At 43.5% G+C, this 23,115-nt stretch overlaps 2 protein-coding genes across 13 annotated transcripts in view; one reads left to right on the forward strand and one right to left on the reverse strand.

Moving 5' to 3' along the window:
• tnrc6c1 (trinucleotide repeat containing adaptor 6C1) overlaps nucleotides 1–19,287 on the forward strand; it is a 44,459-nt gene extending 25,172 nt beyond the window's left edge. For 4 of the 11 annotated variants that reach the window (XM_056400608.1, XM_056400611.1, XM_056400618.1 and 1 more), the window contains 17 exons: nucleotides 1,064–3,562; nucleotides 4,967–5,161; nucleotides 5,812–5,966; nucleotides 6,092–6,169; nucleotides 6,285–6,503; nucleotides 7,151–7,300; nucleotides 7,574–7,693; nucleotides 7,945–8,028; nucleotides 8,171–8,411; nucleotides 8,515–8,703; nucleotides 9,005–9,181; nucleotides 9,514–9,663; nucleotides 10,121–10,231; nucleotides 10,828–11,046; nucleotides 11,677–11,750; nucleotides 11,862–12,001; nucleotides 12,090–19,287. In XM_056400608.1, the coding sequence (XP_056256583.1) occupies nucleotides 1,064–3,562; nucleotides 4,967–5,161; nucleotides 5,812–5,966; nucleotides 6,092–6,169; nucleotides 6,285–6,503; nucleotides 7,151–7,300; nucleotides 7,574–7,693; nucleotides 7,945–8,028; nucleotides 8,171–8,411; nucleotides 8,515–8,703; nucleotides 9,005–9,181; nucleotides 9,514–9,663; nucleotides 10,121–10,231; nucleotides 10,828–11,046; nucleotides 11,677–11,750; nucleotides 11,862–12,001; nucleotides 12,090–12,477 (5,189 nt within the window). In that variant the 3' untranslated portion in view covers nucleotides 12,478–19,287. The remainder of the gene's footprint in view (nucleotides 1–1,063; nucleotides 3,563–4,966; nucleotides 5,162–5,811; nucleotides 5,967–6,091; nucleotides 6,170–6,284; nucleotides 6,504–7,150; nucleotides 7,301–7,573; nucleotides 7,694–7,944; nucleotides 8,029–8,170; nucleotides 8,412–8,514; nucleotides 8,704–9,004; nucleotides 9,182–9,513; nucleotides 9,664–10,120; nucleotides 10,232–10,827; nucleotides 11,047–11,676; nucleotides 11,751–11,861; nucleotides 12,002–12,089) is intronic. The other 7 variants (XM_056400616.1, XM_056400617.1, XM_056400609.1 and 4 more) reach the window with 6 other exon arrangements.
• Nucleotides 19,288–19,432: 145 nt separating this feature from the next.
• LOC130184631 (uncharacterized) lies at nucleotides 19,433–23,077 on the reverse strand. 2 transcript variants are annotated; one of them, XM_056400622.1, is made up of 4 exons: nucleotides 22,145–23,077; nucleotides 21,232–21,585; nucleotides 21,019–21,068; nucleotides 19,433–19,983 (listed from the first exon to the last, which is right to left on the reverse strand). In XM_056400622.1, exons 1-4 carry the CDS (start codon nucleotides 22,185–22,187, stop codon nucleotides 19,771–19,773), a joined length of 660 nt encoding a protein of 219 aa, XP_056256597.1. In that variant the 5' UTR covers nucleotides 22,188–23,077; the 3' UTR covers nucleotides 19,433–19,770. The 2 variants fall into 2 exon arrangements, with proteins under 2 accessions (XP_056256597.1, XP_056256596.1); XM_056400621.1 differs by having other exon boundaries at nucleotides 21,019–21,125.
• Between the last annotated feature and the right edge of the window lie 38 nt (nucleotides 23,078–23,115).

Here is a 23,115-nt window from a genome sequence, read left to right on the forward strand (position 1 = left end):
CTTTTACTACTATCTAGTTTTGCATGCAACCACAGTAAAATCCAAAGATTCTGTTTTCATTTTCAACTTTAATTTCTTACATCTCTAGAAAGAAATATAACAAAAATAGCACAAGCAGTCTCAGTTTGAATAATATCTGCAATGATGACTTTAAAATAGCTTGATGGATGTCTGGGTTTCCACTACATTGGTTAATAAAAAACATTTCATTTATTTTCAGTTTCAGCAATAATTGGTTTTGAGATTTCAGACTCAAATACAAGGCGAGAGCACTGTCCTCTGTAGCTCACTCAATGACTGCTTTATTTTGGTGGTACATATGCTTAACATTGTATTGTAGTCTGTAGGTATAGTGTGAATATCTTATCATCTTATCTTAGTGGACAGCATTAGTTCTGTCTTAAGTCATAGTATCTTTGAAATCTACGTGTGACCTATGAAAATGTGTATTTTTATTTATTTTTTGCTGTTTTCTCTTATGAACTACAGTGTCCGGTGATTCAGGTCCACACACTGCCCTTTCACCTATGTAGCACACAACAGGAGATTTGCTGTGTCTGATGCATTTTCCCCTACTGGAAATACTCTATTTGGTGTAGGCGAGGGATGGTACAGGAGGCGTCCTGCCTCGATCGGACATTACAGGGACTCTGTACTAGGGAGTTGGCACGGTAAAGTCCGTTTAGTGTCTGGTCCTACTGTTTGCGTTCACAAATACAGCTACTCCAGGGAATGTCTAGATAAGCTCAGGGATGCAGTGCATGTGTGAAAGCAGTTTTTGAATAAAGTGCATAAATATTGTATTTATTTTCTAATTAAAGCTCCCTCTGTTATCGTATTAGTCATTCTCCTCTCTGTGTTTGCACTTTCAGTGTGGGTGGTTTATTTTCATTAATAAAGCATCCTGTGAAGTCTCTGTACAAATAAGTAGACACCTTATGTGTTGCCATGGTATTTCAACCTTACTAAGCATATGTGGGAGTGATGACGTACATGACTTATACCTCTCTTCACTCATCCTTTTGCTCATGTTCATATCCTATTCCTTCTCTTTCTCACATAGAACTGCCCCCACAGAGCGGCCAGGGAGCCCAGTATGATAATCCCCTCTGGGGACACCTGCCAGCCAACAGGAGTACCACAAGTGCTGCATCTTCCACCAATCTCAGTGGTTGGGATCAACTGATCATTGACCAGAAGGATACAGAGGCTTGGCCCTCTATTACCCTCAGCCAGAGCCAGGCCCCTCCAGGAGGATGCCCTTTGGATACTGACCCTGGTCGCTTGACCAGCAGCAGCAGCAGTACTAGTAGTAGTTGCAGTACAGTGAGTATGGCCACGGGGGCCAATAGCCAGACAGGCCACTTTCCTGCCAACCACCTTAGCAGCAAGGCCAACAGTGGGCCCAGCCCTGCCAATCATACTGGAACCAACATGCTCTCTAGCCAGGTTGCAGCCAATCGCAGCTGGGGCTCTGGGCCTGGACCCTCCCATTGCCCCCCTCAGTCCTCGGTGGGGAATGAAGGAAAGAGTGACAGTCCAGTGGGGGGAGCAGGCGGCAGGGGCTGGGGCTCTTCTTCATCATCCTCAACCACCAACTTTAACTTGAACCTAAACCCTAATGCCAACCCATCTGCTTGGCCCATGCTGGGGCATGATGGGGGTGGCACAGGGGGAGGCAGCTCAGGGGGAGCCAACACCATTTCACCTCCTCAACCTACACCCAACCTCTGTAATCCACCTGGCCCCCCATCAGCCCAGACCAGCACCTGTACCGGAGCCAACACTAACAGCAACTCCTCGGGGATTGGCAGCGCCTGGGGTAGTATAATGACTTCTGACATGTCAGAAGCGCACCCCTCCCCGTCCACAAATGTGTCTTTCAGTTCAGAACCTCAGAACCTTAAAACTGATGGACCAAATCACACTAATAAGCAGGAACCTCCCAGCCCCATCCGCAGCTTGCCTGGCTGGGGTAGTGCATCTGTAGGCTTGGGTTCCATGGGTCAACCCCCACCAGGGGTCCCACAGGTCAATGGAGAAGATAGTAGCTCAGTATGGGGTCACAGTGGAGACTCTAAGGCACCTTCATCTAAGGAGGCATCTGGCTGGGATTCTGGCTGGAGCCATGGAGGAGCTGGAGCAGGAAACTCTGGAGGTTGGGGTGACCAGTCTGGTGGAGACTGGGGGAAACAGCACACTGAAGAGGCCCAGGGAGGATGGGATGCCCCAAGCTCCCCTCCCCAGGATCCACAGGCTGGTCCTTGGGGCAGAGCTGTGAGCACAGCTGCTGCCAGTGAAGGCAGCAGTGACAGCATGGAAGGACATAACCAACGCAGAGACCACTCATCCAGAGATAATCCAGCTCCTCTGCTGCCTGCCCAGGATCTTGACCCCAGAGTGCTGTGTAACACTGGCTGGGGACAGACCCCCGTTCGCCAGCACACCTCCTGGGATATGGATGATACTAAACGTAAGAATGATGTAGGCACTGAAACATGGGGCTCTGGCCCAACCACACCAAGCGATGCCCAGGGGCCCTCCAAAACAAACATTGGCCCCACTCAGAGGACTGACTCTGGGAGTAAAAATGATGTGCCTGGTTCTCAGGGAGCTTCAGGTTGGGGTGGAAGCGTAGCAGCTACCAACCAGCCCAGCTCTGGTTGGGGAGAGCCACCCAACAACATTAAGCCCCCAGGTGGCCCTGGTGGATGGGGGAACCATCCAACAGGAGGCCCCACCACCAGTGTACCCAAGAATGGTAGTCAAACCTGGGGAGAAGAGAAGTCGAGTGGGTGGGACGATTCTCACATCAAGACAACATCCCAGGGCTGGGGAGAGCAACCCAAAGCATCCCACGGCTGGGGCAATAGTGGAGGGAGCAAAAACGCAGGGGACTGGGGAGAACCAGAGGAGAGCAAAAAGAGTCCCACTAACCCTGCCTGGGAGGGAGAGGCAGGAGGCTGGAAGGAAAAACCACGAGGCTGGGGAATGCCTGCTTCAGCACCTGGTATATCTGGACCTGGAGGAAATGGTGGCTGGGGAGAGCAAGTTTCCCAGCGTCCCAGTGGCCCACCTCAAGGGTGGGGGGGCAAGCCTCAGGATGGGCCCAGTTGTAGTGGTGGAGCAGGGGGCATAGGCTCTTGGGGTGGCTCAGGCTCAGTGAAGCAAGGTGGAAGTTGGGGTGGCAGTAAACAGGAGTCCTCAGCTGAGCCTACAGGCTGGGAAGAGCCCTCCCCACCTTCAATCCGACGTAAGATGGAGATAGATGATGGAACCTCAGCTTGGGGTGACCCTGGTTCCTACAACAAGGCAGTCAACCTGTGGGACAGGAACAATCCAGGAATGTCCCAGGCTAAAGTTACCACTGGAGGCAATAATCCCCCAGGCCCCAACAACAACCATCCCCACTCTGACAATCACCCCTATCACGGGCCGCCTGCACCTTTACAGAACCACAGCCAAAACTCCCAAAACCCAGGGCCCACCAGTGGGCCCATGGATCCTGTTGTGCAACACCAGCCAGGGCCATCTCACAACAGGGGCCCCCTGATAGCTCAAGGTAAGACACCATAATGCTCTGATATTGTAATGTGTAATAAAGCCACATGCCAATTCCAGTTTCATTGGCTTATAGTGTACAAAGAAATTACAATGCCAATATTCACATTTTAAACATGGTTAATGTTCAGATTGTCAAAATGTAACTCAATTTTAATTATGTTAGTTAAATTTTTAGCTGTTTCTCTTTTGTTTTTCAACAAGTAAAGGTGTCAAATATGAAAGCTGGTTAGGTTGTTAGCACCGTGCACTGTTAAGCTCCAAGCTGTTGATCCACTTAAAGGTAAAATCTTGACCTAGTTTGCCCTCTATGGATTTACATCTAATCGACTATCCAAATGAGTTGAGCAGTGCCAGCCCTGTCCTTCCATGAGGCTCCTCACATTTCACAACACCAGGCGCGTCTGTGTGGGTCACCCTGGAAACCTCACATGGGTACCCAAAGGAAGCACAAGAATGCTGTTTACAAAGTGCCTCGTGAAAATAGCGATTCACCACAAGCAGTTTGAGAAGGATCGGAAATGTGTGATTATATGGGAGCCACCATCTGTCAGTAGTTGAAGGGAGGAGGTGGAGCAAGCCCCCAAGAAGTGAGAGGGTTCAGACGCCCCCTGCTGTCCCTCACCTGACCCTGCATGCTGACTCCACATTGACATTTGCTGGCTGTTGTACATGAAGTGGGTTAACATAAATAAGGATAAGGTAGAAAGTGGTTAAAAAAAACAAAGCAAGGACATTATAAAGTTTGTCCCAGTACTTCATGTTTAGATCAGTACTTATCAGTACTCTGTCATACAAGAAGGTTGAATTTTATGATATAATTTTGGAGCAGCCTTTAGGACTTGACCTCTCCCTGGAGAGAGAGCTAAGCTGAGCCTGGCACCACAGCAGGCCCAGAGACAGCACTGTCTCTCTCTTGCCAAAAGAGACCAGGCTGCGCCAGATCTTAAATGGGCATCTCCTCCCTCTGTCAGCCATCCTGCTAAGCCAAGCCCAGGTCTCTGTGTCCCTGCACGACTGGCATTTCACACTCCAAAACAGAAGGATAAATGTGGTGACAGCGATTACCAGAGGCACAGTTAGACTTGAACCTCAGTTTATGTCAACAAATAAGAACCAACTAATCAGACGTGAGATAGCCTGAGTGTCTACAAGTTAGTGACTTATTCAGCAAAAATCACAGTGAGGGAGACTTTCTTTCTGAAATTAATTTTAAATTAAAGTGAGCATCAGCATCAAACACCCTTAAGCACAAATTTTGCTAACATGAGCCAGCACAAACAGCTTGACCCAATGATTCATACTTTGCCATTTAGATTTTTTAGATTTTTTTTTTTTTTTTTAAGATATTGGTTTATGTACAATAAAGTTTTTTTACAGGCATTTTTTCTTGTGTGTCCTCAAGGTTGGGGAGACTTACCCAGCTCCCACACAAAATCAGAGAGCTCTTGGGGGGAACCTGTACCCTCTCCGGTCAGTGTGGATAATGGGACATCTGCCTGGGGCAAACCAAGTGGGAGCTGTGGAGGCTGGGGAGACGGTAACCCGGACAGCTATGGCAGAGGCAACCCGACAATGACAACTGCATCCTGCAAACCTGGTAAAAAGCTTAACCCTATGTTTTTTTATGAGTTAGTCTTTACCAAGTGTGTGTACCTTTGAGGAGTAATGACAATACATGGGTGCTCCATTGATGAAAAAAGTTCAATAATTCTCTCCTGACAAGTCAAGTCAAGGACATCAATATGGCACAAGGAAAGTGCTGGAGATTTCACACAGAAATCCACACTGACCCCTAGTGGCTGTCTCATATTTCAGAGTTAAATTTTTCAAGACAGATTTTTTTTTTGCTTTCATTTTCTTTCATCAAAGAGTCCTTAATGTTATGTTTTAAAACTGAAAGTATTTTTATTCTTGTATTTAAAAACTGAACGTTTTTAAAAAAAAAAATCAGACAAGAGGACAACCACCTGCTTGATACCTAACTTCAAATTGAACCAGTTAGATGCAAATTGACAGTGACATTTAAAGGGTAACATTTTCCCAAATAAATGTTCTAATACCGTCGATGTTCTATTACTGTTATATGGTGTTAGTTTACTAGTAGTTAGTTTATTAGAAGCATGTACTTTAAACGTTTATTTTAATAAATAGCATCATAATTTATCACATAAGGTATGTGTCAAAGTAAATCTACGTATTTGTCCTTTAACACTGCTTGGTGTACATCTTCTCTTGTGTGTTTTTCAGCCCCCAAACCTATGCAAGACGGATGGGGAGGTGGAAGTGAGGAGCTGAGCCAGTGGGATGCTGAGGAGGGAGACATGTGGAACAGCACTGCCTCCCAAGAGAGCAACTCCTCCTGTAACTCTTGGGGCAATGCATCTAAAAAGGGCCCACAGAAGGTGTGTGAAGCAGGGCGAATTACACATTGAGTGGTCCTTGGCAAACAATTTGATATTGCATTTTCATAATGAAATATTATTGAGTTACTGTGGTCGTAATGAATTTCCATCACCATATCCCCCAGGGGAAGGTCCCAGGGAAGCAGGAAGATGCCTGGATGATGAATCGTCTCATCAAACAGCTGACAGACATGGGCTTCCCTGTGAGTTGAATTGACACTACACTGCTACACTGCTGCACTGCTGTCAATCAATTCTTGTAACAAACACTGGGATTTTTTTTTATTAATCACTGAACCCTTGTGGTTTGTTCTGTAGAGGGATCCAGCAGAGGAGGCTCTGAAGAGCAACAACATGAACTTGGACCAGGCCATGAGTGCCCTGCTGGAGAAGAAGACAGAGCTGGACAAGCGGGGGATGGGGATAGCCGGCCACGACTACAACAACGGGCTCATCAACAAGCCCATGAGCTGCCCTCGGCCTCCGCTTCTTTCCAAAGACCCCTCAGCAGACCCCCGCTTGCCCTTCATGGATAAGGTGAGCCAGTCACTTATCAATTTACATAAAAAAATACCGTGCATGAAATAGTTTTGAATTTTGATGCTGGATAGCAGCGTATGGTGTGTTATTGAATGGACTCCTGGGGAACATTATTTGATAAAGAGTGGCTCTATGTTAAATGTAAGGTAGTACGTTGTAGCAATATACCACCAATCTAATGAGACACCCTAAGTTTTTCCCATCTTCCCAAATTATCTTTACATTTTTGTTGTCTAGGAATGGAGTGTTTGTTCTTGGTGTACAGAAAAAATGGTAAAATGTCTAAACCTTTATTCCACCCCCTGCCCCTCTGCACATTGCAAAATTGTTTTGGGTGTCATATATTTTATTGTAATTGCATTAGATCACTAACATTCATTTTTGCAACACCCATCATCTAAACTGCTCCGTTGCAACTTCAAATAAAAATGTTGATAACATTTCAAAGCCATGAATGTAGATAATTGATTTAGAGACTTTTTAAGGACTTGCGGGAACTCTGTGGCCTTGTCAAGACCACTGTGGTGAAACCGATGCAAGGAAACTGAATCATCACACAACCACTTCTTGTGATCAACCTAGCCAGTGTTTTTTACTGAGGCAGAAGTTGACTTGCTCTTTCTTTCCACTCTTCTTTTGTCTAGCAGATGCAGAGTGGAATGTTTGGCGGTGGTGGAGCAGCACAAGCCCGGACCATGCAGCAGCCGCAGCCGCCTCCTCAGCCGCCAGTGCCGCCTCTCAGCTCCTCTCAGCCTAGTCTACGTGCTCAAGTGCCTCAGTTTCTCTCCCCTCAGGTATACACACACAAACACACACATTCAGACACACACATGTGACCTCATTTTTTACTTACTGTATAAACAGATAAGTAGGTAAAGATTTTTAATGTATGCAGTGATAAATATTCCACATTCAGATCACAGTCTTTAAAAACTTCTCTGATAGAAGTTCCCATTTATTATTTATCAGTTTAAGTCTCTTTAAACTTTATACACCAATCACAAACACATGTTTTCCTTTACATTTTAATTTTGTTAAAACCTTGTTTTTTGAATGTTGGCCCACAGGTTCAAGCACAGCTCTTACAGTTTGCAGCAAAAAACATTGGTCTGAATCCTGCACTTTTAACCTCACCAATAAACCCTCAACATATGACCCTTCTGAATCAACTTTACCAGCTGCAACTGGTGAGTCTTATTAGACTGAACAGTTTCTTGGAGTGGAGTGTACATGGTACATATCTTTGACCACAAACCCACAAAGAGCCCTGAATGCATTAAGAGCATTTTTAATAGAACTGTAATTTTTACTTTCATGTTTTCAGTACGTGTGCCATTGTTCTTATTTTATTCTTTTGGATACTGTTGAGTTATAACAGTGGGTACGGACACACTGACATCTTTTTTACATTGAAACCGAGCTTATTTCTGATCCACAGGCATACCAGCGTTTACAAATTCAGCAGCAGATGTTGCAGGCGCAGCGCAATGTTTCTGGCCCCATTCGACAACAAGAGCAGCAAGTAAGTTTCCCTCTTAACGTTCAGTTTTCTTTCTTGATCACTGAAATATAACAATGGTGTAAAAACAGTTTATTTCAGTTGTTTGAAGCAACACCTGCAAAGTAAAGATCCTAAACTTGTCTCCATTGTGATGTCATCCCAGGTTGCACGTACAATCAATAACATGCAGCAGCAGATCCAACAGCACCAGCGTCAGCTGGCCCAGGCCCTGCTGATGAAGCAGCAGCAACAGCAGCCACCTCCCTCCCACTCGGGCTTGCATCCTGGTGGGGCCAAATCCACCCTGGATTCATTTCCAGGTCACCCCCATGCTCCAGGCCTCCCTGACCTGCAGACCAAAGAGCCGCAGTCATCTCCTAACACCTACAGCCACTACTCTCTCTGTGAGTAGCGTCAACCTTGCTCTTTGAATGACAAATAGATAATGCTGCACTGCTAGTTGTGGTCATGTGTAGTAACATCTCACTGTTGTGTCATTCTCTTCAGCTGGACTGAATCCAAACATGAATGTAAACTGCATGGAGGTGGGAGGTCTGTCTATGAAGGAACCTCCTCAGCCCCAATCGCGCCTATCACAGTGGACGCACCCAAACTCCATTGAAAGCCTCTCTGGTAGCTCCTCTCCTCTAGAGCCCAGCCTGGGCAAGCATGGTGAGAAAGGAAAGGGAATCCTGGGTAATTAAAGATTACATGTTTCATTCTGATGTCAAGTTTGTATTTATAATAACAGGCTCTCTATCCTGATAAACCAAAATAACACCTTTTTTTTTTTTAATAATATACTCTATATATATTTCTTCATAAAAAAAAGAATATCAAACTGTTGGATGAAAATAGTGTGAACAAACAAAGCAAGTCTAACATATACACTGTCTTTATTTTTTGAATGGAGAAAAAAATCCAAAATATTTCTCACATTAATTTATATTTTATATATATATGTATTATCTCTTAATTATTTGTTTGCCTTTCTCAGGTTCCAATTTGGGCCCCCCTGGTAAGCCCCCTCAGCTGGAGGACTCTTACAGTCCCTACAACCTGATGTCCAGCTCAGAGTCTCCTACCAGCCCCCTGGTCCCCCCAGACAGCTGGGGACAGGGCAAGAGCAGCAGTGACAAGATGGCCAATGGGACCAATATCAACTGGCCACCAGGTTAGATGACTGTCAACCTTTTTGTTTCATCTAGTCAGCCATGTTGGCAGCTACTTGTGCAGTAATTTTTTCAGCTGTGTTCCTTACTCCCAATCAATAACAATATTATTCTTTTGATTAGTCAGAAATAGCAAAACATTAAAGTAAACACAAAGTTGAAAACAAAAGTCAAAGAATAACCACAGTGCAGCAAATCAGGATCCTGGCAAAACTTTGAGCTGTGAAACATTTTGCATCACATTTCCATTCCTAGAAATGGGTTATAATGACACATAATTACATCCTGATTGTAATACAAAAACATTTGCCAACCCTTTAATTTTGATTCCCAGAGTTCTGCCCTGGTGTGCCCTGGAAGGGCCTCCAGAATATCGACCCTGAGACCGACCCCAACGTGACCCCCGGGAGTGTCCCTAGTGGGCCCACCATCAACACCAACATCCAAGATGTCAACCGCTACCTGCTGCGGGACAGGAGTGGAGGTGAGAACAGGATCAAAATAATTTAAAGAATTAAGTATCTTTGATTGTGTTCTTTGTAAGATTGTAAGTTTTTTTGTATTGGTCCATGTCACAGTACAGCAAAACAAAGTATGTCCAAACAAAGTTTTGGAAATATTTTTCCCTCACAATTTTCTAAAGAAGTTAAATAAAAGAAACTGTGTCCCTGTGTATTCCAATTCCACTAAAATTGTCTGAGAGTATCGTGCATCAGCTGCCACCAGGGAGAGCCTGCTTCTTATTCTTTTGTTCTTCATTTTCCTACTTTTAACTACCTCTATAATCACTTGTCATTTACCAGTTTATACTCTTCTCTTCTTAATGAGCTTACTATCATCATTTGTTGTGCATTTTTCCTTTACTCCATTTTCTCTCTCTGCTATTTTTTTCTTATTTGTTTGTGTCTGTCTATTTGTTTGTGTTGCTGGCATCGGCTTAGGCTCCTCTCCCACCTCATCTCAGAACGAGGCTCTGCCTCCCTCCACTGATTGGCCAGTCAGTGCCTACACTAGCTCATTCAGTCTGTCACCCCCGGAGACAGACGATGCAGGTACATGGTTTATCCATAAACCCCACCCCACCCCACATTGCAGTGGCTCAATCGCTGCAAATCAACATTATCCTCTTCCTCCTGTTACCGTAACACCCAGAGTTTCGACTATTCACTGGATAACCACCTCTCTTTCATTCATGTCACTGCTCCTGATTAAATATGACCTCTCCCTGTCAACTTTGCCTCTCATGCAGTGCATATTTCCCCCGTGGTGTTACTGTTTCTCCTTCTTTCTTGTGTGTGGCATGGGAAGTGTGAGACAGAAGAAGGTGTAGCTTTCTGTTTTTTCTTGATGTACTATAACTGTTGGATCTGTTTGAGTGAAGTAAAGTCTGTTGTTGTCGGACTATTTTGAAGAACAGTAAACACTTGTTAAATGTTTAGTTATGTCATAACTATGCAGTGAAAGGGATTTATTTATCATTGCTGTATTTACATTTAACTTTGTTCTTTTTTATACAACTTTGGTCAAAAATTCTATTGAGATATTTGAGCACTCATTTTGCTCTGCAGTACTCCCTCCTTTGGGAGCAGCTGTGTTTCGGTCACTTGGTTCTGCAGGCCAACATTTCCCTCCCATCTTTTCCATCCAGGTAAACTGTCAGAGATGAAATCTACTTGGTCTCCAGGCCCCATTTCTCACAGCCAGGCCTCTCTGTCCCACGAGCTGTGGAAGGTCCCCCAGGGCCCCCGGAGCAGCACCACAGCCCCTTCCCGCCCCCCACCTGGCCTCACCAACACCAAGCCTTCCTCCACCTGGGGGGGCAACTCCCTGGGTCTGGCCCAGGGCTGGAGCAGCTCTTACACCTCAGGTGTGTCTTGTTGTGAAATCTTTAGAGAGCCACACACTGAGATACTTATGCTTCCCTCCTTAATTGCTTCCTTCTGCAACTCTGTACTTTTGAACCTTTTCACAAACTTTTTGTATGTAGATAAAGAAGATAACAAAAGTAGTCAAGTCAGTTGTCATTTTTGTCAAAATCCCACATTAATTAATTTTATTATTATCTCTTATTATCACAAGAAATAGCTTCAAACAACTTAGGTGAGCAGAAAAAAATCTATAAGAGCCGTGCGCTCTGAATTGGGAGTGCCTATAATAATTATAATATTTCCATAATAATTCTTGTAATGGTGAGTGAATAGATTTAACATTTTTTCCAGCTGCCTGAAAGTCAGATGTAGGCATGGTGTAGAGTAAAGTGAGTATGGTCATGGAATCTACACTACGAGCATATTCAAATAGCAAGCAGCACTTTGATGTGGCATACAACCACAAGCCAGTTTTGAAGGTAGAGTGTAGGCACGGTTGCCTACACCTCAGGGTGTTCTTACTGTGGTTGAACAAGTGTCAACTGACACTGGGTGGTTTTTCTTTCCTCGTAGTAGAAATCGACAACACCCAATCAGTTTTAGTAACCTTTTTGTGTCTTAATACACAGCAGGTACCACATGGAGTACAGACAGCTCCACCAGAACCAGTAGCTGGCTGGTTCTGAGGAACCTCACTCCACAGGTAACGGTTTACAATCAGATGCTCTCTCTTATCCTTTCAGCAATTAGGACTCAGAGAATCAACTGTATCTGTCCACTTACTCTTTCTGTGGGCTTCATCCTTGTTTTTTAGATTGATGGTTCAACTCTGCGTACACTGTGCATGCAGCACGGCCCCCTCATCACATTCCACCTCAACCTGACACAGGGCAACGCTGTGGTGCGCTACAGCTCCAAGGATGAAGCTGCCAAGGCTCAGAAGTCCCTGCACATGTATGTCTATTAATGCATTGCTTCAAAGTGGAGTTTTAGGAGTGTTGACCATTGCTCATCTACATTTTCCCTCTCATCTCTTGTCTAGGTGTGTGCTTGGGAACACCACCATCCTGGCAGAGTTTGCTGGGGAGGAGGAAGTGAACCGCTTCTTTGCACAGGGCCAGTCGCTCGGCGGAACAACCAGCTGGCAGGCCACTCCAGGCACCAATCAGACAAGGATGGGTGGAACCGGGTCCGGAGCCTCTCATCCCATCGGTCACTCACCCCACTGGAACAACAACAATGGCAGCAGCAGTAGCAGTGGCCTGGGAGCAGGCGGAGCAAAGACGGGCGGGGAGTTGCTTTGGGGTGGCGTACAGCAGTATTCTAGCCTGTGGGGACCCCCGAGTGGAGAGGAGGGACGGGTCATGGGGAGTCCCACCCCAATCAATACGCTGCTGCCTGGGGACCTGCTGAGTGGGGAGTCCATGTAGGACAGAAGAGCCCAGGACGAATTGATCACCAACAGGAGCAAAAACCTTTCAAATCAATGTGGAGATAATCAGTGTGGGTGTAACGGTGAAAAGGAGAGACGAGAGGAGGACGAGGCTACATCCTTGCTGCTCACCCTCGTCAACCTCCTCTACTCCTTTTGTTTTTAATGACATTTCAGTTGCAGTTATTTTGTGAATCTCAGCGAGAGATTTTGGTCACAGTGTTCAGCTTTTTCTTTTGGAGACACAGGAAGAAGTCTTTCATTCAACAAAGAACTTTTTACAGAGATGAACGTTTGAGAACTCGCAGTGTGAAACATGTACTTTAGTCAAACTGACACAATGACGAGCTGCCATCTTCTTTAAACTTGCGTAATCCCTCTCTGCCTTTTGAGGCAATCATACTGCACCTCAGAGATCCATGAAAAAGGCATCATTCCCAAAGTAAAACCCTTCAATCAGAGTGGTTGTCGAACTTTCAGCTGGTCCAGACTCGACATTTGTTTCTCTCAGCACTAATATTAGCCTTAACCTCTTTCCTGCCCTGCTATCCTCACTCACTCTGTACTTGGTGAAGAAGCATACGGACACTTGCACACCCTTATTTCTGAGCCAGTGAAACCTGAGTGGAGAGTACATGCTGCTGCTGCTTAACATAAGCAACCACAGCTCACAACTTCAGTGCATTTTTGCAAGCAGATTGAGTTCCTCAGTTCGCTCAAAGGGAATGATGCAACTCTGTTCGCCTTGTTCAAGCCATTTATTTTTGTAGTGTTTATTATTTTCTTTTTCTTCTGGAACCATTGCAAACAAAGCTAAGAAATGAAATTATTCAAATGTGTCTGTCAATCTTACCTGGTGGCGGGGATAGTTTTGGGGGTTGTCGCATGTACAGTTACGGACGTGACAGACGACAAAATGAACCACTGCTATTACTATGGAACTGTAAAGAAAAAACACTTCAATGCACCTCAACTCCTCTGCGGGCAACCTGCAGTTTGGTCTCAGTCTCTGACCCTCTCACTGATGTAGTGGAAAACCTCAAGTCGTAAATGTTTCCTAACCGTCTGTATTCAACGACCCCCACCACCCCCACCCCCACCCAACTCCACCCGCAAAACACCATTTCAAGTGACGTGCAATATAAGCCACAGACTCTACCGTCCAAGCACCCTACCATGGCCTCTCTCAGAAAGAGAAGAGACTACAAGGAATGATTGAACTGCAAAAACTGTATCTGCCCCCACAACCCCAACCCTACCCACAAACTGCCACTACTACCCTTCAACCCCTCCCAAGAGTGTGTGAGCTCAGGAGAGTAGCAAGCTGGTCTTCAACCATCTTCAACCACAAGGACATACACACAAAGCACTTCTTCAACCAGCTCACTCTCCACACTTATGCCAGTGACTAGTTTTGGGGGAGAGGGAGAGACAGGTGTGTGTGTGTGTGCGTGTGTGTTTGTGTGCGTGTGTGTGCGTGTGTGCGTATGTGTGTGGAGGGGGGGGGGGGGGGGTATGAGTGCTTGATGAGAAGGCATCAAACCAAAATGAGGAGCCTGTTTCCCTTTTTGCCCAGAAGACCACATGACCCATGACCTTTTTTTTTTTCTTTTGGCCCAAATTTGCATCAGTAGAAGAGTATGAAGCAAAGATTTTGTGAATAGGTGGTCTATCATAGCACTTAGCAAGAGCATCGCAGCTCGTCGTACCCTCAATGCCAACGAATAGAAGAAAGGAGAAGCAACACTGGCAAATAAAAACTGAAAAACAAAGACAAAAAAGCAATCTGCTTAGTGGCTTCTCTGTATACTTATTTTTTAACTTAATATGGATGTGAAGATTTTTTTTTTTTTTTTTTTTTCAATCCTTCTTCCCTCAAGTCAGTGGGACCAAGAAGGATTTCAAACATGGTAGCAAAGTGAAGGGAAATACAAAGAAAGAACTAACTCAACTGATGATGAGTGCAGTAGGGAAAGACCCCAAAGCACTCATCCTCACCCTCTTTATCAAAGTAAATATCACTGTTACATTGCATACTTTGAAATCTTTAGCCTTGGTGTCTGGAAAGCGCTCGACGTTTTTATGTTCTACTGGCTCCAGCAGGGAGGATCACCATCTCTTTCATCCTTTTTTTTTTTCTTTTTTCCCTCTTCTTTCTATCTATTGGAGGCCCTGCCAACCTGTGTGATAGTGTGGCCACTGAGTGCCTGCCTGCTGCAGAGCGCAGTGCTCTGCGGCAGCCCTCACCCCTCCCTCCCCCTCGCTCGCTGCCTCCCTGCGGATCCCTACAGACTGGCTTCCCTCGTCTTACTCTCACACCCACCCCCCTGCCCCCTCACCGGGCCTCCAGGCCAAGAGCAGCTCTTTCAGAACTGGCCCACATGTATTAAATTTACTACTACTGCTGTGCCAGAGTCTGTCCTCAGCAACCTCCACTTCCAGTCTCTCTCTGTCTCTCTCCTGCAAGGATCACTTTAGCCAGAGATGGAGGCGTTTGATGTGTTTGTTTGTTTTTTTTTCTTGGTTTCACTTATGGAATTGCCAGTGTGCATTTTTATTTTATTATTGTAAGAAGTTTGCTGATATTGTTGCTGTTATCATTGATGATATAGTTAATGATTGTTTTCTGATGATGATTTCATGGCTTTTTAACATTGGTCTTTATGCAGTGTTCAGCTTCTCTCCTGCCCCTCCCACTGCCTTAGAGGCAGGACCAGTGTGTAGTTTAGAGGTACGCCTCAGCCGTGCAGCAAGGCCATAAAAAACACTGCAGATCTCAGTAGAAAAGCAAAGTCGGGGCGGTCTTTATGTTGGAGTCAGACAGGGGGTTTGAAGAGTCCAATCAAGTGGGAAAGGTTGTGTAGTCAAAGGTTCTCTCCAGGATGGTGAGCCGACTTCCTCCGTCCATCCTGGGGCACCAAACCTCTACTCTATGTTGTCTCATAACACACACTTTCTATAATGTTGATGCGCCTCACTCACACTGGTGCTTTATGTTTAACTCTGGGAGCACTCAGTTACGCTTAGAACCACCTCAACTGATAACAGCCTTCCATTTCTATGCAAAGACAAGGAGGTGTTCGTTCACAGCCATCTAGAAAATCACAGCCATCGCCCACATCTGCCAATCTTCACTTAATCTATCAACCTTTACTACCAGGCAGCTTCCCTTGAAACCCCCCCTCGATAAAGTGCAGGGGACACTGAAAGAGTCTTTCTTCAAGGGTTTGGTCTCCCACTGTGTGGACAGAGCTACTAGATGACACTAAATGACCTGCTGGAGGCACTAGTCGTTGGCAAACAGAGTCATTTCTTCAGTCTTGTGCCAACTGATCTTTCCAATATCTACTTCCACTTTGCCATATCCTAATTTATCTTTAGCGTGATGAGACTTCAGTTCCTTTTATTGCTGCAGGGGCGTACACCGCAAGCTCCAGCTGTAGGAGGCTTGAGGAGTAGAAGGGCAGGACAGATGAATGGTGCTGGTCTTTCACCAACAGGAGACTGGAAATTTAGTGGAGAATCAGGCTGCAGGAGGAGGAGGACGGGGTGGGGTGGTCCCTGTAAGTGTCTGTGCACTGTTTATGGGTCACATCGGGTACATCTCTTTAAAAACCAAAAACATTATCTTTTTCTTTATCATCAAGGTTTTTCGCAAAAACAAGAAACTATAAAAAAAAAAAAAGAAAAAAAAAAGGTCTGTTTCAGCTGTGCACTTTGAGGCTGAGATGTCTGTGTTCTGTGTCTCTGCAAGCTGCCGCCTTCTCACCCCGTCAAGGCTCATTCTCTGGGCCACATCTGGGGAAGCTGTATCCAGGAGGTTCGTTTCGGATCTCCAACCGGAAGGTCACGCCAGCCGAAATATATAACAGGTCTTTTCTGCACATCTGGCTTTAGGGTCAGGGTCCAAGCAGGGACCCAACGTATCAGCAGAAACAGGGACAGACCTCAAGTTCGGTACCAAGTCTTAAAACTTAGGGGATACGCCCTCTTCCAGAGTTGCTTAAGACTCATGTCATTCAACAAAACAATCACTATTGCCTGTGTTGTTTGTTTGTGTGTTTGTTTGTTCCTGAAAACCTGCATTTACTCCACACTGGACTTGAATCAAGGAACTTCCGTTGAATTGGGGAGTTGAATGTGGAGTGGGGGGATGGGTGACTGGGATGGAGGTCGTGTCTCAGATGTGCCCTGGATTTCTTGGCGCAGCACCAGCACTGAGAGTCCCGCCCCCTCCCACGCCCATCGCCTGCACCCTTATCTACCTGTCTAGTGTTGGAAATCGGATGCTCTCCCTTTTTTTTAAAGTCACATCGACTCAAAGGCAACTGGAGCTCGAGCAAAATATGTTTCTCAGTCATGGATCAGACAAGGGTTCTGGGGCAGGGGCCTCAAAAACATTTAAATTAGAAAATCTCTTTAAAAAAAAAAACAAAAAAAACAAAGGCCTGGGTTGAATATGCACATGCTAGTTCATATACGGTATACAACCAAGAGTATATAATGGGTGTATGTGTGTATATGGCTAGATTTCTCTGTTTTCCACTTAGCCCAAGCCCTTTCCCCTCCCCTGCCCTGGCTTCAGCCCTTACCCTGTGTATCCTCCTCAACATTGTATTTCCCAGAAAACAAGATCATAAACATATCAGAGTAATACAAAATAATGAAAACAAATACTTGAATCAAAAGAAGCGCCAATAATGTAATGTGAACACTTTTTGTAGTGGTTTTTTTGTCTCATTCATACACTTCAGAGATTTTTGATAACATCGGTTCAGAGTGAATCAAATTTGAAATACGAGTGTTGTTGAAAACAAAGATCGATCTAAAGGCAAATTTACATCTGTTGTATTTGAGTGTTTGCACAAGGCTGCTTGTACTGTATGTTGTATGAATGTTTAGTGCGTGAGGTGAAAATATGTATGAGAGCTCGTGATTACAGCGGAGGAATTTCCGCCTCGTGTTTCTTTTCAATTCAGTATACTTATGTTGTTGATTTTGTTTTGTTTTTTTGTTTTTTTTCTTTTTGCTTGTCAAAAATATATTCTGATGTTAATTGTTACTAGCCTCTAGCGTTGCACTGAGTGTCGGCCTCACCCCTCATCCAGCTAAATGAACAACATGATACAAGTACTGAGGGGAGACGGGGACAGTTCATGTGTAAATGTTTACTCAAGGACTAAAATAAGTGTGTTTTTAAAATGTAATGTTTATCTACCTTAGTGGCTTTCATTGTGGAATAATCCAAGAAAGTATGGATCATAATTGAGTATTGCACCATTTTTCGGACTATAAACCTAAAAAAAAAAAAAACAAGAAAACTAAAAAAAAAAAAAAATCACATATGTATAAAAAAATGCAGCAAAAAAAGTATTTTGCAGACCTGTGGCCATAGATTGGGGTAGAAGGACTTCAGCTCTCCCAAATCTGAGCAACGGAGAGAGTGAAGGACAAGACATCAGACTGAGCCTTGGCTTCTAGGGCTCACTTCAGAGGTGCCTACCTTTTTGGTTTGTTAGCTTTCGTTCTGTTTTCACTTATGTTCGTTTCACTCATGTTGTCATTCGTTTTCCTGCAAGGCCACTGACAGTTTACAAACACTTTGTTTTTTTCTGGAGTTCAAAAAAATCTGCAACACAAAGGAATTAAACCATGGGAATGTTGGAAAAAAGAAAAAAAGGACACATGCTTCCATTTTTTTTAAAGAAAAAAAAGTGCAACACAGAATGAAGATTTAGTGTGCTACTTTCAGAACTCTGGGATTGAACAGTGTTGTCTTGTTCTGTTTAACCTTCTTTGTTCGGTGTTAATGTTGATTTCATGGACTATCTCAAGCCTGTATGTTTTATGTTGATTATATATATTTTCCTTTATAGAAAAGAAAAGAAAAGAAAAGAAAAAAAGACATAATTGCTCACTATCTTGCACACACGAAAAAGTGGATCTTGTCTCAGGAAGGCCAGGGTTCCAGAGTACCAACTCCACGCCATTTTAATGTACATTTTTATGATGAGTAAAAAGAAAAGGATGATTTAAAAGAAACAATTTTAAGCACTGAAAGTTATGGATTTCAGAAGAAGAGAAAATACCTTTTGTTTCTAAATCCGTAGCAGTTACATAATAACCAAATAATGGACTTTAAATGAAAATGGAGTGCTTTATATATAAATCTATATATAAAAATTGCTTTACATTTAAAAACAAAAAATGGTCAATGATTTTGATTGTTGAAAAAAAAAAAAAGAAAGACGGTGAATAACATGCAAAATGCTGTATGTTTGAATCTTTATTGTGTTTTCTTAATGAGGTCCCGTCCTGACTGAATCAGGAACATTGTGCATTAATCTTTCTTTCCTCTTTCTCTCTCTCTCTCTCTCTTTCATTGTCCCACAGCGGGTATTATTAATAGATAAATCAGACTTTTGTGGAACTTTTCACATTTTGGAGGATGTTTGTAAAACATGAGCTGGTTGTAAAGGATCATGAAACTATGCACAAGTGTTGTGGGTGTGGGGGGGCGGAAGATGGGGATTTTTTATGGCCTACTTCTTAAGTGGCTGATCTATTGCAGGGGTTTTTGGGATCCAATGTGTTTTTTGTTTTGTTCTTGTTTTGTTTTGTTAAGGGGGTGGAGGGAAGGGGGGTGGAGAGGTGAGTGATGTCGAGCCCTCTGCCTCCAGCTTCCTTCCCCTGATTCAGATTGAACTAGCGCTACATCGCCATGCTGTGTATTCCTAAAACCAATGAGCGTCTCACTCTTTAGCACTGTGGGATTCTAGCCTATCACCCTCAAGGGTTTTTTTTTTTCTCAGTTGTAAAGGTTTTTTGGAGGGTGGGGTGGGGTATGGGATTAGGGCTTTTTTGTTTGTTTGTTTTTTTGCCTTTTTTGTTTTTGAAATATTAATTAAAAATGTCTGTACTGAGATTTAATGAGAAGTCAGTGGCTTGTAATGTTTTATTTTTTTCTCTCTGTATATCTCTTTCTCCTCATAGAATGTGATTGTTAAATGACATGCACCGAAACAAATGTTTTCATGAACTATGGAGCTTCTTTCAAATATTAATAAAATAGCTTTTTTTTTTTCTTGGCTGTTAAAAAATGTGCCTTTTGATTATTTGGTGCTCCACTCTCTGCGTTTGCTGCACCACACAGATCTTTCTTGTTTCCTGGGCGAAGGTTTACCATCAGTGCAGCATGTGTGCTGCTCTGCAACTCTCAGATCATATTCTTGCAGCAGAGTCATTTCCTGTATGTGTTTTCTGCACCATTAGTTCAATGGCAAAAGTCACGTCAGGCTCTGAGGGCAAGCTGCCTGGGACAGGCGTAATAGTTGTCCTGTGGTTGTCGGATGTTGGGGTTAGCGTACACAGGGAAGTTGTCTTCCTCCAGGTGTGAGGGGGCCTCATGGTTATTTTGAGGGATTCCTGCGCTCTGCTGCTTCCTGGTCATTTCCTCATAGATAGGAACAGGAGGCTGTGGTCTGTGATGACGCCTCGCCTTTACCTACAACACATTACATTGTCTTTCATTCATTATTCTTGGCTAGAATACATTTATGTTCAGACTTCAGCACAATATTTTTGTATGTTTATGGCCTCAAACTCCAATAAGTTTTTGCTACCTTCAACTTGGTGCTTTGGTATGGGGTTATATTTTTGAAGTGCTTATTTCAAAATACATAAAAAGTTCTCTTCTGGAGGGCACTGCTTGATCACTCAGCCAAACAAAAGGAAAAAAAACAATTACAGCAGCAATTAATAATTGTTTTAATTATCAATGAATCTGTCCATTGTTGTCTTGATTAATCAACTATCCTCGTGGTCTATAAAATTTCATATCAAACATTCCCAGATTTTTTTCAAAAACAGTCAAAACCGCAAGATATTCAGTTTACGATCATGAAAAAGTAAAAAAAATAAATGATGTATTGATAATCCAAATAATTGCACCTTACATTTAAGTAAGTAATGCTACTTAAGATGTTTTATTCCTTGTAAAAAAACAACTTTTGCCTTTACATTACACAAAAAGTAATTAGTTTAAACAGAAAAATCAGTCATCAACCCCTTTTGTAACTGTCAGGTCAACCTGTTTTTAGGTTTAAAAAGAGACATTTTCATGTCAGGTGTGAGGTGCACTAAAGTGAACAACTTGCACAGTTGCTAACAGTCGCAGTTTTTAGTCTCCAATTTAGCAGCCTCGCTAAATAACATCATGATTACTATAAAATTAAAAACCTGGGGAAAATCTAAATAAATGAATAAATTAATTTTTTGGACAGGATGAAACAAATCCTGAACAGACGTCAGACTGAGACCTCTGTTCTAAATGACCCCTAGATCTGACCACATACACTGAACAACAGTCTTATGTCTTGGGATTTAAAAACTCAGTCAGTTGCAAACACTCAACCATACTGTGACGAGATTCGAAAATGTGCATTAAATACAGGAAACCACATACATTCACTGAAAACACTCAGCAGTGTCAACATAACCTCAGGCTTAGTGAAATATACTATGAAGTGTAAATACTCACACATTTCTCTGCGGCCAGCCAGCCGAGTGTGAGCATAACGAGTCCTGCTGCTGCAAAGATGGTAAAGATGAGAGGGGGGTAACTGGGAGAGCACTGGCATGGCCTCCCTGTACAACAAACATACACCAACTTAGGTTTAATCTGCACAGAGGTAGTTTGATTAAATTAAACTGCAGCAGAGTGTAATTATCATGAGATGTTTTAACCACATACCTGCCCCATCAACCAGCAAGAAAACCTTTTGAGCACTGAGGACGAGATCAGGGCTGAGCTCCTCTCCGTAGCTCAGTTCCCACATGTAGAGGCCTGTGTCACTGTGCTCTAAGTGGGATATGGTCACATTGACCTGCGGCGAGTCCAGTCGTCCGCAGAGCTGCAGACGCCCCCTGTGTTCTGGGTTGACCCTGTGTTCGCCGTCCCCTGCAATGGAGAGCAGGGTGGTCTGGCTCTGGGAGCTGCGGTGGTACAGGTGGAGGCCCATCAGACGGCCCAGGTCCTGCTGAGGGGAGCAGGAGAGCTCCAGTGACTGGTTCTTTGTCAGACGCCTAAATATCACGTCTGCATGGGCTGGAGAAGAAAAAAAATCAGTTTCAAGTTCTAGTAAAAGTTAGAATCCTATTTTGTAGATCCACTTTTTCCTCTCTAGTGGCGCCAGCGGGCTGACAGTGTTGGTTAGTCAGATGTTTTGACTGCTGTTGGATGGATGGAGATCAGCAGGTCAAAGTTTTTACTTATTCTGCGAATTGTTTCCACATCTACTGGATGGATTGATCCAAAATTCTGTAAACACGTTCATGGTCCCAAGAGGATGAATTGAATGATCTGACTTTTTCTCTAGCGCCGTCATCAGGTCAGAATTTCAGTTTGTTCAGTACTTTGATTTATGACTAAATACTTTGTATTTAAGCTAAATTCCAGCAGTAAACAAGAATATTTACTGCTTAGCGTTTACAGCTATACAGCTTCACAGTGCTAGCATGGATGTAACCGAAGCCACACAACTGTGGTCTGATGATCACCTCACAGTAAATTAAAACAAAAGGACAAATGTCCTTATAGTTTAGTATTACAATAAATCAGTTGACATCAATTTGTTAGTGGTAAGTAAAATGTGAATTTCTCTTACCTCCTAAGAGCTGAATGAAAATAAAAATGTTTGCCAAATTCATCTTCACAGCACTGCGATGCACAGCGAAGTCATAATGTACTCCTCCTATTTCCTTCAGCCTCTTGTGAGACTTTGTGGACACCCTCACTCTATTTATTGTTCTTCACTTCAAAGCAGGAAGACGACCTCAAAGCTACAACTGCAGTTTAAGTACTGTGGTTGGTCCTTTACACACTTTATATCTCTCAGTCAGGATGTCGAGCTTCAGCCACTGGAAACAGGCCACTGAGGTATAAAGTTAAACAAAGGTTAAAAATTAAACTCGCCTTCAGCGAGTATTTGTAAGTAATATAAAGACTGTTCTAGCAATTCTTAAATTACATTTTATTTTGAGGGCTTTGTTGCACAGCTGTCTTCTGACTGATTTAACCATCAGATTATGATCTTTTTGTGACTAAGAACACAATGCTGACTTTCATTCTGTGTCACCGGATATATCAGAGACAGTCAGGTGGACAGTCAACAGCAGCAGACTGCGGTTTGATATAGTGTCTAGTGTCTATAGTGTTGTATAGTGTCCTGTGACAGAACATAACAAGAATACAAGGATAGAAGATAAAAATTATGATTTTGTTTATAATTAAGATAAGTTGAGGCACACAAACATGCTTACATCAGTGCATCAGTATATTCCCAAAACATCTGTTTAGGTGACAAACGATGAGTTTTGTTTCTTAATTTGCTAAAGTGAAAAACAAAGTCTACTTTTGGTTTTTGGTTTTTTTAGATACAGTTTTTAAACATATTGACGCAGCGCAGCACTTAGGTTTTACATTACATATAAATTTCCACAGAAACAATCAATGGTTAGACTCATTCATATATACTATGAAATATGTGTACATTTCTAAATGTGTATATCTAGTGAAAGCCCCTTTGTGTCAGCCTTTTAACTGAAAGAGACGCTGGACCCAATTGTCAGCTGATTG

This window comes from Seriola aureovittata, chromosome 17 (genome assembly GCF_021018895.1).
Source record: "Seriola aureovittata isolate HTS-2021-v1 ecotype China chromosome 17, ASM2101889v1, whole genome shotgun sequence".
Taxonomy (NCBI): domain Eukaryota; kingdom Metazoa; phylum Chordata; class Actinopteri; order Carangiformes; family Carangidae; genus Seriola; species Seriola aureovittata.

What these genes read in the sequence shown, in the direction of transcription:
- LOC130184631 (XM_056400621.1), bottom strand. Translation starts at nt 22,187, where the DNA reads ATGAATTTGGCAAACATTTTTATTTTCATTCAGCTCTTAGGAG. An exon ending in CTTGCTGGTTGATGGGGCAG is followed by an intron (nt 21,126 to 21,231) that starts GTATGTGGTTAA and finishes TTTGTTGTACAG; the next exon opens with GGAGGCCATGCCAGTGCTCT. An exon ending in GGCTGGCCGCAGAGAAATGT is followed by an intron (nt 19,984 to 21,018) that starts GTGAGTATTTAC and finishes AATGTGTTGTAG; the next exon opens with GTAAAGGCGAGGCGTCATCA.